At 46.7% G+C, this 16,444-nt stretch overlaps 1 protein-coding gene across 1 annotated transcript; it reads left to right on the top strand.

Annotated features, from left to right (window-relative positions):
- The first annotated feature begins 8,725 nt into the window (after positions 1-8,725).
- On the top strand, positions 8,726-13,055 carry Gdf5 (growth differentiation factor 5). The gene is made up of 2 exons (XM_090352847.1): positions 8,726-9,584; positions 11,701-13,055. Exons 1-2 carry the CDS (start codon positions 8,969-8,971, stop codon positions 12,573-12,575), a joined length of 1,491 nt encoding a protein of 496 aa, XP_090208973.1. The 5' UTR covers positions 8,726-8,968; the 3' UTR covers positions 12,576-13,055.
- The last annotated feature ends 3,389 nt before the right edge of the window (positions 13,056-16,444 follow it).

Raw genomic sequence — 16,444 nt, 5'->3', positions numbered from 1 at the left:
AAGCAAACAACAACAAAAATGCCGAGCAGACAAAGAGAATATCATCCCAAGAAGAATGTATGCCAAGGCCCAGTGGTATGCAAGAACATGGGACATGGAGAATGCTGGGAATTTCTCCGAGTTGGTTGGACTGCATGGGCTCTCGTTGGATCAGACATTTAAACAATAATCCAATCTTCTCTATCATCTTGGTATTTTCTCCCTACTTCTACCCCTCAGAAGCTCTTGTCTCAGTGGGTGAGGCAGTCATTCTAGTTTCAGCCCCTTCCCACACTCAGGCTCTCAGTGGCCAGCCCACCTAAGTTTGACATTTTTTTAAAAGAATTTATTAATGTTGATTTTTACATCATATTTTACATGACAAGTTTAACAAACAAGTGTTCAAGGAGGGAATCTCTATTTACAACACTGGGACTTAGTATTTAGAACTTAATCAAAATTAGGCTAAGGGTTTGTATGTCATAGAAACATATTAATTTAAGAAATAAAACATGTCTATAGAGTCATAGGTTTTTATGTCTATATAGTTATGTTTGTATTTCCATTACCATGTCCATAGCTTTGAGTATGCAGTTATTGAGTCCTCGCTCTTGTACTCTTTGGATTTAATAGCCACATATTAGGGATACCATGCGCCTTTTGTTCCTTAGGTCTTGACTTGTCTCACTCAACATGATTCACTCTGGGTTCATTCATTTCCCTGCGAATGCCATTATTTTATCTTGTCTGTTGGTTATGTAGAATTCCATTGTGTATATATACCACATTTTCTGTATCCATTCATCTGCAGTAGGGCATCTGCATTGTTTCCATCGCCTGGCTATTGTGAATAGTGCAGAGATGAACATAGCTGAGCAGGTGTCCTTGTAATATCCTGGGTCATGATGTTCAGAATAGATGCCCAGAAGTGGTATGGCGGGATCATAGGGAAGGTCTATTTGCAGTTCTTTAAGAAACCTCCACACTGCTTTCCAGAGTGGCTGAACTAGTCTGCATTCCCACCAGCAGTGTAGTAGGGTTCCTTTTTCTCCACAATCCCGCCAGCAACTGTCATTGTCTGAGTTCAAAATCTTGGCCATTCTTGTTGGGGTAAGGTGATATCTTAGGGTTGTTTTTATTTGCATTTCCTTTACGACCATGGATGATGAACATTTTCTCATATGCTTTTCTTCCATTTTAATCTCTTCGTTTGATAAGTCTCTCTTTAGTTCCCTTGCCCATTTAGTGAATGGTTTATTGGGTTTTGGGGGGATTAGTTTCTTGAGTTCCCTGTAGATACTGGATATTAAGCATTTGTCAGATGTATTATTGATGAATATCTTTTCCCAGTTGGTTGGCTGTCTCTCTACTTTTGCAACTATGTTTTTATCTGTACAGAAACTTTTTATTTTTAGGTAGTCCCATTTATCGAGTCTCTCTCCAATCTGTTGTGACCCTGGGATTCTGTTCAGGAATCTTTTGCCTATGCCTATGAGTTCCAGTGTCTCTCCTACTTTATCATGTAGCAGTTTCACGGTTTCCGGTCTGACGTTGAGGTCTTTGATCCACTTTGTGCATGGCGACAGGCTAGGGTCAATTTTTAGTTTTCTGCATGTGGCTGTCCAATTTTGCGAGCACTAAGTTTGACATTTTTTGAAGGGATGGATATTTTTTTTTTGAAAGTCCTAGGGCTAGAACTCCAGGCCTGGGTACTGTTCTTGTGTGTTCTCAAGGCTAGTGCTCTTTTCTGTGTATGTGGTACCAAGGAATCCCACTTGGGGCTTTGTGCATGCTAGGCAAGCACTCTACCACTAAGCAGCACCCCTGGCTGGGGTTGGTATTCTTGTCACCACTGTTCAGGGTTTGGTCAATAAGGGATATGCACCACCACAGTTGTCTGGTCTTTAAATGTATTCTGTATAAAGCTCATACCACAATCAAAGCTTTTCAATTGTATTACTATGTTGCCTGGGAAACCATCCAGGAGGCTGATACAAATGGCTGCTTCTCAAATGACTTGGAAAACTTCTGTCTGGGTGGAAGAGATACTTTTCCTTGAACATTCCTTTTTATTTATGTTTAGCTTTAATTTTGCATCTGGGGCTGGAATCCAGATGGGGCCTTGTGCATGCTAAGCATGTGGGCTATTACTGACCTACTCCTCCAACTCTTCTTGAGCATTCTTTGTGCTACTTTTCTTTCTAAGGCATGTTATTTTGTTATTGTTTCCATCAGTCCTGGGGCTTGAACTCAGAGCGTGGGCACTGTCCTTGAGCTTCTTTTTGCTCCAGGTTAGAACTCTACTGCATGAGCCACAGCTCTACTTTTGGTTTTCTGGTGGTTAACTAAGAGTCTCATAGACTCCAGCTTGGCTGCTGTCCCTGAGCTCTTTAGTTCAAGGCTACCACCCTACCCCTGTGCCTGGGCATTGTCCCTGAGCTCTTTAACTCAAAGCTACCACTCTACCCTTGTGCCACAGCGCCACTTCCAATTTTCTAGTGGTTAACTGGAAATAAGAATCTGGCGTTCTTTAGTGCCCGGGCTAGCTTTGAACCGTGCTCCTCATATCTCAGCCTCCTGAGTAGCTAGGATTACAGACGTGAGCCACTGCACCCAGCTGTTCTCCATATATGTAAATATATTCATACTTTTATCCACCTTTTTAGCACAATTCCCCCCTGCTATTACCCCACCCAACCTGTTTCTCTTTCCCTATCCCTCTCCCATCTACAGGAAAAAAATAGTTTACACAAAGTATAAAAGTGGGGAAGCTGGGGCCGGGAGTTTGGCTTAGTGGTAGAGTGCTTGCCTAGCATGCACAAAGACCCAGGTTCGATTCCTCAGTCCCACATACATAGAAAAAAAAGCCAGAAGTGGTGCTGTGGCTCAAGTGGTAGAGCTCTGACTTTGAGAAAGTCAAAGGACAGTGCTCAGGCCCTGAGCTCAAGCCCAAGACTGGCCAAAAAAAAAAAGTGGGGAAGCTGGTTGCTTGTGGATCACACCTGTAATCCTAACTGTTTAGGAGGCTGAGATCTGAGGATCATGGTTCAAAGCTAGCCTGGGCAGGAAAATCCATTACTTTTTTCATGTTTATTTTTTTCTTTTTGTAATCAGTGAGACTCTTTATCTCCAATTTACAACCAGAAAACCAGAAGTGGCATTGTGGCTCAGAGTGACAGAACTCTAGTCTTAAGCAAAAGAGCTCAGGGACAGTGCCCAGGTCCTGAATTGAAGCCCCATAACTGGCAAAAAATAATGAGGAAAGATTGTTTTGTTTATGTACTCCTGCCTGTAACAGACAGAAACACACACACACTTACAATTTCTGACTTTTCAGGTTGTAATACCAGAACTTTGGATCCATCAAGGAGGGATTAATTTATGAGGCAAGCTCTAACAAGGTGCAGTTGCTGAAAGTACCAGAAGAGGGAGCCATTGAGAACTTGCTTTGAGATGTAGCTGCTTCCAAACTGAGTATGCAGACAGCCCAGGACCCCCAGATTTAGAAGAGCACAGATGGATGGGCGGTGGAGAACCCTCTTCCTGGACAGCCCCTGTCTTCAGGCTCAATATCCTTGCTGTGATAAGAGCCAGCGACTCATAGTCAAATAGCTGAGTTGACTCCTAGCTCTATCATTTGTAGCTTCTTGGAACTCATGTCAATGGTTCAATTTCTCTGAGAAGTTCTCATTGATGACATAAGAATAATATTAACAGGGAAACTTTTTTAAAAACAATTGTAACTTATGAAGTACATCCCAGTCATGGAAAGTACATATTTAAATACATACAGTTCTTAAAAGTATTCTGAGAAATAAGTTTGGTTATTCTAATTTTCTGAGTAAAGAAACAGGTTCTGATAAGAGGTTTTCTTTTCCTTTCTTCTTTTATTCAGAACCTGATGCTTTCACTCGTTGGCTTGTGCTCTATCAATTGAATCACACCTCCAACCCCAGATTAGTGTTTTGGTTTTTGTTTTTTTCTGCTAATCCTGGGGCTTGACCTCAGAGCCTGGGCTCTGTCCCTGAGCCTCTCTGTACTCAAAACTAGTGTTCTCCTACTTGAGCTGCCACTCCACTTCCTCTTTTTTGTTTATGAGCTACTGAGGAATCAAATCCAGGACCTCATGCATACTAGGCAAGCACTATACTACTAAGCCACAACCCCAGCCCATAAATGTTTTTTTTTTTTTTCACCAATCCTAAGGCTTGATCGCACGGTATGGGCACTGTTCTTGGACACTTTTTGCTCAAGGCTAACACTCTGCCACTTGAGCCACAGCACAACTTCCAGCTTTTTCTGGGTATGTGGTACTGAGGAATTTAACCCAGGGCTTCATGCATGCTAGATGAGCACTCTACCACTAGACTATGCTTCTGGCCCCCATAAAGGATTTTTTAAAAATATAAACAATAACTAACATTTATGGAATACTTACTATGTACAAGGCACTGAACTTGACGTTTTACTCACACCTACTCATTGAGGCAGGGTGTTCTTTGTTATGCTTGCAATAGAGCACAGAAAGATTAAATAATTAATTTGGGATTACACAAGTAGTGAATTGGAGAGTCAAGATTTAAGTCAGGAGCTTAGCTCTAAGTCATTATGCCGCATTTCTCCTGCTTAAAATCTTCCATTGGATTTACTACTGTACTTAAAATTAAACTCCCTATGCATGGTTTGCAAGCTTATATATGGCAGCTGCCTTCATCTCCTACCACCTAGCTCACTTTCTTCAACCCCATCAACTTCTTTTGTCTGCTCATTCATTCCCAGCACATCCCTACCTCAGGACCTTTGCAACTGTTGCTCTTTCCATCTGGAATGATCATTGTCCAATCTCAGAACTGTCTCTTAGCCATTGTGTTGTGCTAAATGGACTCAGAGAGATTCCAGGAGGTTCCGAGAGCACAAGGAATGGGAAACTGCCTTGAAAATTGCCAAATGCTTTTTGTTTTGAAGTAAAGAATTCTTCAGGTCATTATTTGCTCCTCTAGTAATATTCTGGCTTACTGACTTTATAAGGATACTTTGTGAAGTGCCAATGAGATAATGATGGAGAACCATGTATAAAAGTGAAAGGTTTTACCTAGTAGAAGGGCCTGAAAAGATTATTTCCATGCCAGGGGCTTCTCAAAACTCCCTTTCTCTCCCTCAAGTTTGACATTAATATTGCTGACAGGAGGGGGGAGGGAGGGGGCCGCAGGGGACCCAGGGACTCTGTGTCCCAGTAATTAAACATGTCGGGACTGAAGCTCTGCCAGAAGCAGCATCTGGTTGTAATTACCAGAGGGGACCAAAGTGATTAGTCACCTTTATAGTGAGAGCCAGGCAGGAACCCTGGGCTCTTCCCTGGAGAGGGCTTTCCAAGCAAGCCCAGTCCCTTTCCCTGCTCCTACCCCAGTCCTGATCCTCAGACAATAGCCCCTGCCTCAAGACTCTTCCATGTCCTTCTGGTCCACTGAGCTGAAAGCTAGACTACTTCCTCATGTCCTCCCACCCACCACCCCATATCTTCTTTTCAATGTCTAGAGGCCACAGTGGTAGGATGCTTGATATAAAAATGTGTTGAGGCAGAAATTAGGCTTCAAATAGGAAATTATCCTTTTTTATCGCCACATGGTCATCTGTAAAATGGGTCCTCTCATCAAAGAGCTCTTGGGAAGGTAAGTAAGATAAGCGATACAACAGAGGACAGAAGTTAGTGTCTAGTTTAGAAAAAGTGTTAAAAATGAGTTGCTATTATTAATATCTGTTAGAGTCTGGGTTGATGTCTTTTAAGAATCATTCCTTTGAACAGCCACCAAGACTCTATATGAAGTTAAGCACTGTCTTTATTCTTGGTTGGAGTTTCAGAGAGGCTGGGAGGATTCTCAAGATCACACAATAATAGCAGAATCAGGATTCAAAACCAGGTTTCAAACTCCAGTTATCACAAAACAAAAAAGTACTGTAAAAGATGAAACCAGGTCTGTCTGCAGATTCCTTGCTCTAGTTAAACAATGTGCAAGGATATTTATTCATTCATCCTCTCATTTATTCACTGGATTGAATTTACAAAATGCCAAACAAGTGGTGAGACAGAATCCTTCCCTTTAAGGAGTCCGGCAGAGAAGGCACAATATGTGAGGAATGATGGCTTTTCTATACAAGAACCAGTTTGACAATCATTCATTCATTCATACGACACATACTGAGAATCTGCTGTGTACTGGGCACTCAGCCAAGCATGGGGAATAATTGAAAAGAAAATATGGCACAGTCTGGTTATAATCTATTAGGGGAGACAGATATGTGCATAAATTATAATCCATATAAAGAATTAAGTTATAATAAAAATATGAAATGAGGAGATGGGGGCAGAGTAGAGACTGGCTAGACTTTAAGCTGCCAGAATGGCAAGAAGTACAGACAATGTATGGTGGCAGTTTGGAAAGGGCGTTCCATTTCTGGGGGTTCAGGAAAGGTTTCAGAGGGGGAGAAGTTTTGTTTTGTGTGTGTGTCTGCAGAGGGGCTTGAACTCAGGGTGTGGGTGCTGCCTTTGAGCTTTTCTGCCAGCTCTCTGCCTCTTTAGTCATAGCTCCACTTCTGGCTTTCTGGTGATTAATTGGAGATAAGCGCTTCACAGACTTTCCTGGGCTGACTTTGAACCATGATCCTCAGATCTCAGCCTCCTGAATAGCTACAGGCGTGAGCTGCCGGCACCTAGCCAGTAGGTTTTATTTATGTAGAAGAGGATTGGAACGTGGAGATCCTGGACGTAGGAGCCAGTTATATGGAAAATCATCACAGCAGGTCAAGTGGTAAAGAGAGCAAGGATAGCAATAGAGTCGGCAGGGAGAGGAAGATTCCACAGGGGCCTGCTTAAGGGGCCCAAGTCAAATGGAAAGCAGCGTTTGAGCAAATATTCTGCACACACAAAGGCCACCACATCAGAAACAACAACAAAATGAAACCCTGAGGCTGGGTCTCCAAGTGGCCTACCTGTGTTTTCCTAATAATGTTCATGGAAGTCCCTGGTTTTCAGCTCATCAGCATGGGCTGCCAGGCTGTAACTCTAAGGTCAGGAAAGGCCCAACTCAAGCAATTGGACCCCCTGCCCCCAACAATGCAGGGGAAGAAAAGATTCAGGAAGAGCATCACATGACTACTGTTTCTCCTCCTGCCATCTCTCTGCAGAGAGGAGTCATTGGCTCCATCTGGGAATCAGGGAAGGCTTCCTGGAGGAGGTAAATTTGCCATTAAACCACTCAGAATGAGGAGGGCTTCTGCAGGTGTGGGAGTGACAGAAGGCTATTCTTGTAGCTTCCCTTGAGACCCATGGTAAAAAATTTCCCTGGGGATCCATGAATAAACTCCCACAAAGGGGTGGGGTAGTATTTCCACAAGGTACTTTAAGAAATTCTTGAGTCTAGTTGTTAGCTCAGACATTTTCTCCAGCTACCAGAAAACTATCCTGCAGGAATCAACTTTTCCAGCCTCCTGCAGGGGTCGCTGCTGCCCCAGGCTGGGACTGCTACCTCTAGAGTCTGCTAATCTATTCTAAGAAATCTCCCAAGATCTCTTTGCCAGACTAGTGGTAAGGAGGTGACTCTTTAGCACCCACAACCCTGAAAGAGGGGGTACACTTTGGATATTCTCCAACCAAAGAGGGGGTCCCATGACAGCAGAGCCCCCAAACCTGAAAGAAGGGTACATCCTTAAAACCTGCCTCCACCCAAAAAGGGGTCTCCATGGTTAGCAGCACCTCCAAAGCTGATTAGCCTCCAGACTCAGCTAGTCCATTCTGAGAAAGCTCCTGGGACATCTTTGCTGGGGTAGTGGTAAGGGTACACCTTGAACCTGCCTCCAGCCAAAGAGGGCAATACTTGAAGGAACTATATGAATTCAGCCAGTGGTGCTGAGGATGGGAGAAGGGGGAGGGAGGGAGGAAAAGAGGAAGGGGTACTGATACTTTTTTTTGTCTTTGGGTCAGCACAAGTTTATTAAAATAAAAGAAACTGTGGGTAAATGCTGCCATCTGTGCCCCTCTTCCAATACTCTCTCTCTCTCTCTCTCTCTCTCTCTCTCTCTCTCTCTCTCTCTCTCTCTCTCACACACACACACACACACACACACACACACACACACACACACGTCAGGTCCCAGACTAAGGTGCAGGAGTTGAAACTGCTTTAAAAACAAGACTTCACCCAAAACCCACCCTCCCTGAGCGGCTGCAGCTTCAGATCTCTAAACCCTCCTTGGGATGGTGGGGTGGGTCAGTCCATGAGGCGGAGTGAGGCCCCCTAAGCCCAAGTCCCACTATAGGGCTCAGTGCCAAGAGCCCCCATGAGCTGTGGCCTCGAAAGGGCAGTAGTGATTTTTTTTTCACATAAATATATCGTCCTGAAATGAATTTAGACAGCATGACATCAGAGTAATTAAATTGGTTTGGGTTGGAATTCCGTTTCCAATTCCTGCGTTCAGGTTTGTAAAAGATTTTTTTTTCCTGAGCACCTGCAGGCCTCTCTCTCTCTCTCTCTCTCTCTCTCTCTCTCTCTCTCTCTCTCTCTCTCTCTCTCTCTCTCTCTCTGTGTGTGTGTGTGTGTGTGTCGTATTTTCACTGGAAAGGATTCAAAACTAGAGGGGGAAAAAAAACTGGAGCACAGAGGCAGCATTACGCCATTCTTCCTTCTTGGAAAAATCCCTCAGCCTTATACAAGGCTCCTTCAAGCCCTCAGTCAGTTGTGCGGGAGAAAGGGGGCGGTCGGCTTTCTCCTTTCAAGAACAAGTTATTTTCAGCTGCTGACTGGAGACGGTGCACGTCTGGATACGGGAGCCTTTCCACTATGGGACTGGATACAGACACACGCCCGGCGGACTTCAAGAGTCTCAGACTGAGCGCACAGCCCTTCCTCCTGCTGCCACCCCTGCTTCTGAAGACCTGCTCCTTTCATGGTTTTTCCTGCCAAGCCAGAGGTACCTTCGCTGCTGCTGCCAGAGGATGAGACTCCTTAAACTCCTCACTTTCTTGCTTTGGCACCTGGCTTGGCTGGACCTGGAATTCATCTGCATTGTGTTGGGTGCCCCTGACTTGGGCCAGAGACCCCCGGGGGCCAGGCCAGGACTGGCCAAAGCAGAGACCAAGGAGAGAACTCCTCTGGCCCGGAACATCTTTAGACCAGGGGCTCAGAGTTATGGTGCAGGAGGCACCAATGCCAGGGCAAAGGGAGGTCCCGGGCAGACACAAGTCAAGAAGGATGAATCCAGAAAGGTGCCCCCAAGATCTGGTGGTCCTGAATCTAAACCAGGACCCCTTCCCCACACCAGGCAGGCTGCAGCTCGGACTGTAACCCCCAAAGGACAACTTCCAGGGGGCAAGGCACTCCCAAAGGCAGCATCGGTCCCCAGCTCCTTCCTGCTGAAGAAGGCCAGGGAACCAGGGCCCCCTCGCAGTGAGCCCAAGGAGTCGTTCCGTCCGCCTCCCATCACTCCCCATGAGTACATGCTTTCGCTGTACAGGACGCTGTCCGATGCTGACAGAAAGGGAGGCAACAGCAGCGTGAAGTTGGAGGCTGGCCTGGCCAACACCATCACCAGCTTTATTGACAAAGGGCAAGGTGAGGGGGCGGGGTGGCAGGGAGGGGACACCGGCTGGTACCAAGGGGCTTCCAGAGCCCCAGTGCTGTGCAGGTGGGGTGCAGGTGGGGAGCAGATGGGGGAAGGTATATGCGTGGTCCAGGGTGGGTGTCTGGGATTTATCTCATCCCAGACTCAAGCTGCTGGCACGTTAGCACTGGAGGGGATCCAGGAATCACCCAGTCCAGTTCTTGCAAGGTGCAGAGCTAGGTGCTGAAGCCTGAGGAAGAGACAAGCCCTGCCAGCTGGTGGCAGCTGGAGACTAGACTCCAAGAATCTTGATTACTGAGCCATGCTCTGAACCTCCATGGGTTGGCCAAACTTTTCAGACAGACTCCGGGGTTTGCTCCAGTCTACAGCAGAGAGAAGTGAGTATTTCAGTGTTCAGGCTTCTGCCATGTTTCTGCAGCTTAGGGGGTGGGCACAGAAAGTGGGATAGGTGAAGACAGAAAAGAAGGTATCTTGACATCACGGGAGGGGCAGTAGAGGTGAGGGTCTTCCTGACCACGTGACTCTGGGAACCTGAGGAAGCACTCTCTCACTTCAGGCTCTCAGTCAGCCCATGGGGGATTGAGCTTGCTGATTTTGGACAGCCCTGCAAATGTGAACATTTTGTGTCCTAATCTAGCATCGTAGCATGTTCATCACTAATCTAGGAGACTATCTGCTGTCCTCCTTTTTCCCTCTGCCCATCTAGTGTTACTGTCTGCACTGGCTTCTGAGTCTTGGGGCTTTGGCTGGTGGGGTGGGGGAGGGGTGGGGGAGTGGGAGAGGCTCCTCATTAGGGTTGGCCTGTAGAGGAATGAAATGACAGGGGGTGGAGGAGGCACAGAGGCAGCAGGTCTGGCTGAGGTGGGGGAGGTGGCCTGGCTGCCTGCCCAACCAGAGCAAGCTGTGACCCCTTAAAGGCTCATAAAATAAGTTCTTGTGCCCCCCCACCCCAGCACTAAGGGAGCTTGGGGAGGGGAGAGATGGGGGAGTTTAAAAGCCTAATTAGTTACCTTCTAGAGCATTATATGAAGGTTCCCCAATGGCAAACTGGTATTTAGGAAGGAAAGCATGCTGATTCAGAGATATGATTGAGCTTCACACATGCACATGCACACATACACACACGCAGCGCCTTGTATTTTACACACATGCTGAATGAATTATACATACACGCACATGTTCTTATGTACATATATGGAATCATATACATATACACAATATACACTGAACATTCATGCAATCCAAATGTATTATAATATGCCGCTCACATATATTACATACTCAAACTTTGTGTCTGTTTCTCTCTCTCCCTCTTTCCCTCCTTCCCTCCCTTCCTTTCTCTCTCTCTCTTTCTCTCTCTCTCTCTCTCTCTCTCTCTCTCACACACACACACACACACACACACACAGAAATTATAGCATACTCATACGTCCAGCAATGGAAGACATATACAAAATTATTTGATGAATAAGTTAGGGCAGTGGAGTTGAAGACCAGCTTTGTTACTAAATTGCTGTGTGACTTAAGTCAAGCTACTCCCCATCTCTGTGCCTTAGCCAAAAACCACTAAGGAACACTAAGATCTCCTTTCAATATTGTAGAAGACGCTCAGGACAAGAGCATAAAGATGCTAGGCTAGCGTTTCATCTCTGCTTTGTTTTATTTTCCTAGCTAGGTGACCTTGAACAAGTCACCTACCTTGTCTGAGCTTCAGGTTCCTGCTCAGGAAAAACGGTTTAATTTCAATACAGACATCCCTTTTTTTCCTGTCTCTCCTACAGGAGCTATCCTGTGAGATCATGTGTAGTGGAGAGGTAGGTACAGGCAGTTTTAGGTGGACAAATCTATACACATAGGTTGTTGTTGGCACAGGTACCTGAGTCACTCAACTCACTGGCCACCACACCCACACATGAACACCACTACTCGTCAGCTATGTAGGAAGCACCTTCATTTTGAAAAGTGCTTGCAGTGGTTTGGGTGTTGGCCTCTGTCATAGTGCGATAGAGGTGAAAAGAGAGTCAGGGCTTTCCCTGGAGTCCTTGAGGTGATCAGCTAGCTCCCTGGGTGAGGTTGCTATAATTGACTGCTGGCTGTTCTCTCCAGATGACCGAGGTCCTGTGGTCAGGAAACAGAGGTACATGTTTGACATTAGTGCCCTGGAGAAGGATGGGCTGCTGGGAGCCGAGCTGAGGATCTTGCGGAAGAAGCCCTCGGACACAGCCAAGCCAGCAGCCCCTGGTGTTGGGCGGGCAGCCCAGCTGAAGCTGTCCAGCTGCCCCAGTGGCCGGCAGCCGGCAGCCTTGCTGGATGTACGCGCCGTGCCAGGCCTGGATGGATCTGGCTGGGAGGTGTTCGACATCTGGAAGCTCTTCCGAAATTTTAAGAACTCTGCCCAGCTGTGTCTGGAGCTGGAAGCCTGGGAACGGGGCCGGCCTGTGGACCTCCGTAGCCTGGGCTTTGACCGGACTGCCCGACAGGTCCACGAGAAGGCCCTGTTCTTGGTATTTGGCCGTACCAAGAAACGTGATCTCTTCTTTAATGAGATCAAGGCTCGCTCTGGCCAGGATGACAAGACTGTGTATGAATACCTGTTCAGCCAGCGGCGGAAACGAAGGGCCCCGCTGGCCACTCGCCAGGGCAAGCGACCCAGCAAGAACCTCAAGGCCCGCTGCAGTCGGAAGGCCCTGCATGTCAACTTCAAGGACATGGGCTGGGACGACTGGATCATCGCCCCCCTTGAGTATGAGGCCTTCCATTGCGAAGGGCTGTGTGAGTTTCCTCTGCGCTCCCACCTGGAGCCCACCAACCATGCCGTCATTCAGACTCTAATGAACTCCATGGACCCCGAGTCCACACCCCCTACCTGCTGCGTGCCCACTCGACTTAGTCCCATCAGCATTCTCTTCATTGACTCTGCCAACAACGTGGTATATAAGCAATATGAGGACATGGTGGTGGAGTCCTGTGGCTGCAGGTAGCATCATTGGCCCTCTGTCTTCCAGGGTTCGGCATATCCTCAGAGCCCCTCCTCACACTCCTGGAATCACAGAGGGAGTCCTGAAGTTTGCAGCCAGAAGCATCTAGACAACCCACGTGAAAGGAGACTGGGGTATACTCGCTGAGTGTGACGCAGGCTCACAAGTCCTCCGTCTAAGGCTCCCTAGCCTTCTGCTCCTTTGCCAGGCAAAGGACCAGGCCCAGAAGACAGACACTGAGTGGGACTGACACCCAGAAGATGTCTTGTCCAATATGGCTCCATTTGGGGGATGTGTGATAGCCTCATCACCTTGTAGGAGAGCCACCGTGGAGTACTTTATCTTTGCATCATCGTTGTGCCTGGCAGTTTTCTGCTCCTGAGGCAGATGAGATGCTGGTTGGGTCTGGGGGTTGAAGGGTGAAGAGGGTTTGGGCAGGAGTGAGCAGTACAAGGCTGTTAGACTGTTAGGTTAAAATGTACAATGATGAGATAAAAAGCAAAAATGTGCCTAAAATTGTGATGGCAGATTTCTTGTTTACCACAGGGGAGGGAGGAGTCATAACCCCTTAAAGAATTCCTGGCCCAGGGAAAGAAGGTGGGTTGCCTCACTGTTTCCCAGGCCCTGGGCGCCACCCCCACTCCTGGGAACTGAAGCAGAATGGGACAGAGAGTGAGGCTGGGCAGAGCCACTTCTCACCCCTCACCTCATTTCTGTTCCTTCCAAAAGTCCATTGGTCCCTAGCTCTATCTGCTCCATAGGGGCCTGGCAATAGGGTTAGAGTTTTACATTCCACAATCAAGATCTTATTTCCAAAATGGATCTCTAAGTGAAAGGGATCTTGGAGTGCTTTTTGATTTAAAATCATTCTCTCTTCATTCACCAGCATGGTCCCTACCCTCCACCCTGACCCCCACCCTACTCATAGAATAAATTGAATCCTATTTAAAGGGCCCTCTGCCCCCTCCACTGGACAAATTGGGTTGACAGGGTCTCTTCCTCTTTAAAGGGACACTTCCTTTATTTTGGTGCCAGTTCTGAGGTTTGAACTCAGGGCCTGGGCGCTGTCCCTGAGCTTCTTTTGTTCAAAGTGACTGCTCTATCACTTTGAGCCACAGCTCTACTTCTGGCTTTTTTTTTTTTTTTGTGATTCATTGGAGATAAGAGTCTTTTAGACTTTCCTACCTGGGCTGGCTTCGAACCATGATCCTCAGATCTCAGCTTCCCGAGTAGCTAGCATTATAGGTGTGAGCCACCAGCACTTGGCCAACGCTTCCTTTATGCCATGACCATGTTTCCTCACCCAATCTTGTCTGTGACTCCGCTGTCCTTCATAGCACTCCTCCTCACTGCTCACCTATCAACCTTCTACAACTCAAGCCCAAAATGAAGTCCCCTTTCTTTCCATTTTTTCCTTAATCTATGTACATAATTATACACTAGACAGATAACCTCCCCAAGGACCTCAGAGAGACCAATAATGCCAGGCACATTCTGACCATGTTTCCTGCTTGAGGACTGGCCCTGAGTGAACACTGACTTCCTGTACTCAGCTTGAGCTAGATGTTTTGAGGCCATATGAGGCATGAATATTATTAGGGAGAGAAACACAGCCCCCCTGGTGGGGACGTTTAGGCATCTGGATCCATGGACTGAGGGATTCAAGGCCAGGTTCTACCTGGCTAAGGAGAGCCACAAGGAAAAGTAGGAGAATTACAAGCCTCTGGTTCCCACCCAGAGGGCCTTAAAAATTTCCCCACATCTTTCCAGCTGGGTCTTTGATACCTAGGGTCCCAGCCAAAGCTGTCTCAAGAAGAGGGAATGACTGTCCAACTGTGGACAGATCTCTGTCCTTACCCTCCAGGCCTGAAACTTTGATTGTCAGGACTTGAAGGGAGAGCCCAGTGCAAGGGACAGGGGGGCAGTCTATCTTTGAGCTACCTCTTTGCTTTGGATGCCATTACCTGTCCCAGAGGAGCCAGATTGAACCTGGAACAGAACTCTCCCTGGCTGGACTTCGTTGTAGTTGGCCGTGGTGAGCCTGGAGCTTTGAAAGTAAATAAAAGAGCTGCCATGGAAGACAGAGGCCTGGTGTGTGTGAGAGGAGAATGAGCCTGGAAAGGAGGTGCTGGGCAGCCAAGGTGATGGCTATGGATTCAGGGAGAACAGTATAGGGCTGTAGACTCAAGGGCAGGGGATGAAGGAGTCACAGTATGGCATGGGCCACCACAAGTACTTATTTCCTGGGTTGCATGTCCCAAGTTTCTTGGAAAGTTCTGCTTGGCCTGGAACCTGTTTTGCCTTAGTCTCTGCAGAGGATCATCTTAGTGGTTGCACTTTCTGTGGAAGGTCTGTACTTTGAATGGATGATCATAACTCTGGGTGCACACTGTAGAAACTTCTTTTCCCTCAATCTTCCTGAAAACTTTTTCACCAAGGAGCCACTCAGATGTGTATCCTCCTCTCTCAGGCTCCAGGGACCCATCTGATCACTGTATTCCATCCTATCACTTAGATATGGACAACACCTTCTTGGGAAGCATCCTCACCTAGGCCATCTCCAGCTCCAGTCATAGGTATGTGTAAGACATTCCTGCTCAAGAGTTCAAGGGCTCTGGTACATGTCATAAGTCACACTCTCCCAGAGCTGAAGGGTTCAGAAGTCAGCCCAATTTAAAACTTCAGTCTGTCAGAAATGGGGACAAAAACATGAGAAGGGTATCAATGTGTGAGAATTAATGCACCTACTACCTGGTGAATGAAACTGTAACCCCTCTATACATTATCATTGTCAGAAATGGGGACAAAAACATGAGAAGGGTATCAATGTGTGAGAATTAATGCACCTACTACCTGGTGAATGAAACTGTAACCCCTCTATACATTATCACTATAATTAAAAAAAAAGGAAAGAAATAATGAAGGAAGGGAAAAAGGAAAAAGAGAAACAAAAAGTTAGAATCAGGGCCAGGAGTTTGGCCTAGTGGTAAAGTGCTTGCCTAGCATGCATGAAGACCCAGATTCAATTCCTCAGTACTACTTACATAGAAAAAAAAAAAAAGAGAATCAGCTATACACCTATTACATAGACCTGTGAGGGTCTATGGCACAGAGGTGGCACTCCGTAAACATTAGCTATTGTCATTGTTGGTGGTGGTGTGCCCTAATTGTCCCAAGAGGCATGCAGTCTAGGGAGTATCCCCTTCCCATCATTTTTGACAGACAGGAAGCTGATACTTGGAGAGGAAGAGAAAGAAGGGGCAGGGGTCAGGCAACCAACCAATCATAAGTCTCTTGTTCTTTGGATCTACTCATCTGGGCCTCTGACTCCACTGACTCTGGTCCTGGCACAGCTGTATCACCTCCTTGACTCTTGACTCTGTGGCCTTAAAAGCATCTCCTTGGGGACATACCATGCTGTTCATTGGGAGAAATAGCAGAGCAGAGTTTAGGACAGGGAACATGAGAGGCCCAGAGGGGAAGAAAGAGAAGGCTTCCAGTGTATTGCTTCCCCATCTCTTGGAATCTTTCACCTCTCCATGCCTCAGGGTCACATAGGAGAATCAAGTTTTCTAGGACTTGGGACACACATCCTTGGGGATCATCTCAGACTTCATGTGACTCTTCAACCAGCTCTTCTGATTTGAACTCAGGAGAGAGGAAGCATAAAAAGAAAGGGTGAGTTACGCATATTTGGGACTCAGGAAGACTTGAATTCTTGTCCTGGTTCTATTACTTTTCATTAGAGTGACGTTGCTCAGGTTATTTAATTTCTCCGAGTCTCTGTTTTCCTATTTGTAAAAGAAGGATAGCTGGACACCAGTGGCTCATACTTACAATCCTAGCTACTCAGGAAGCTGAGATCTGAGGAC

The sequence above is a fragment of the Megascapheus bottae genome, chromosome 18 (assembly GCF_031878675.1).
Source record: "Megascapheus bottae isolate mThoBot1 chromosome 18, mThoBot2.hap1, whole genome shotgun sequence".
NCBI classification, from domain to species: domain Eukaryota; kingdom Metazoa; phylum Chordata; class Mammalia; order Rodentia; family Geomyidae; genus Megascapheus; species Megascapheus bottae.
The sequence above is the reverse complement of the archived record's forward strand: the minus strand, read 5'-3'. Positions and strand labels throughout refer to the sequence as shown.

Bases quoted from the DNA above. Each gene is read 5' to 3' on its own strand.
- Gdf5 (XM_090352847.1), top strand. From the start codon at position 8,969: ATGAGACTCCTTAAACTCCTCACTTTCTTGCTTTGGCACCTGGCTTGG. The intron at 9,585-11,700 runs GTGAGGGGGCGG...TGTTCTCTCCAG, and splicing joins CTTTATTGACAAAGGGCAAG to ATGACCGAGGTCCTGTGGTC.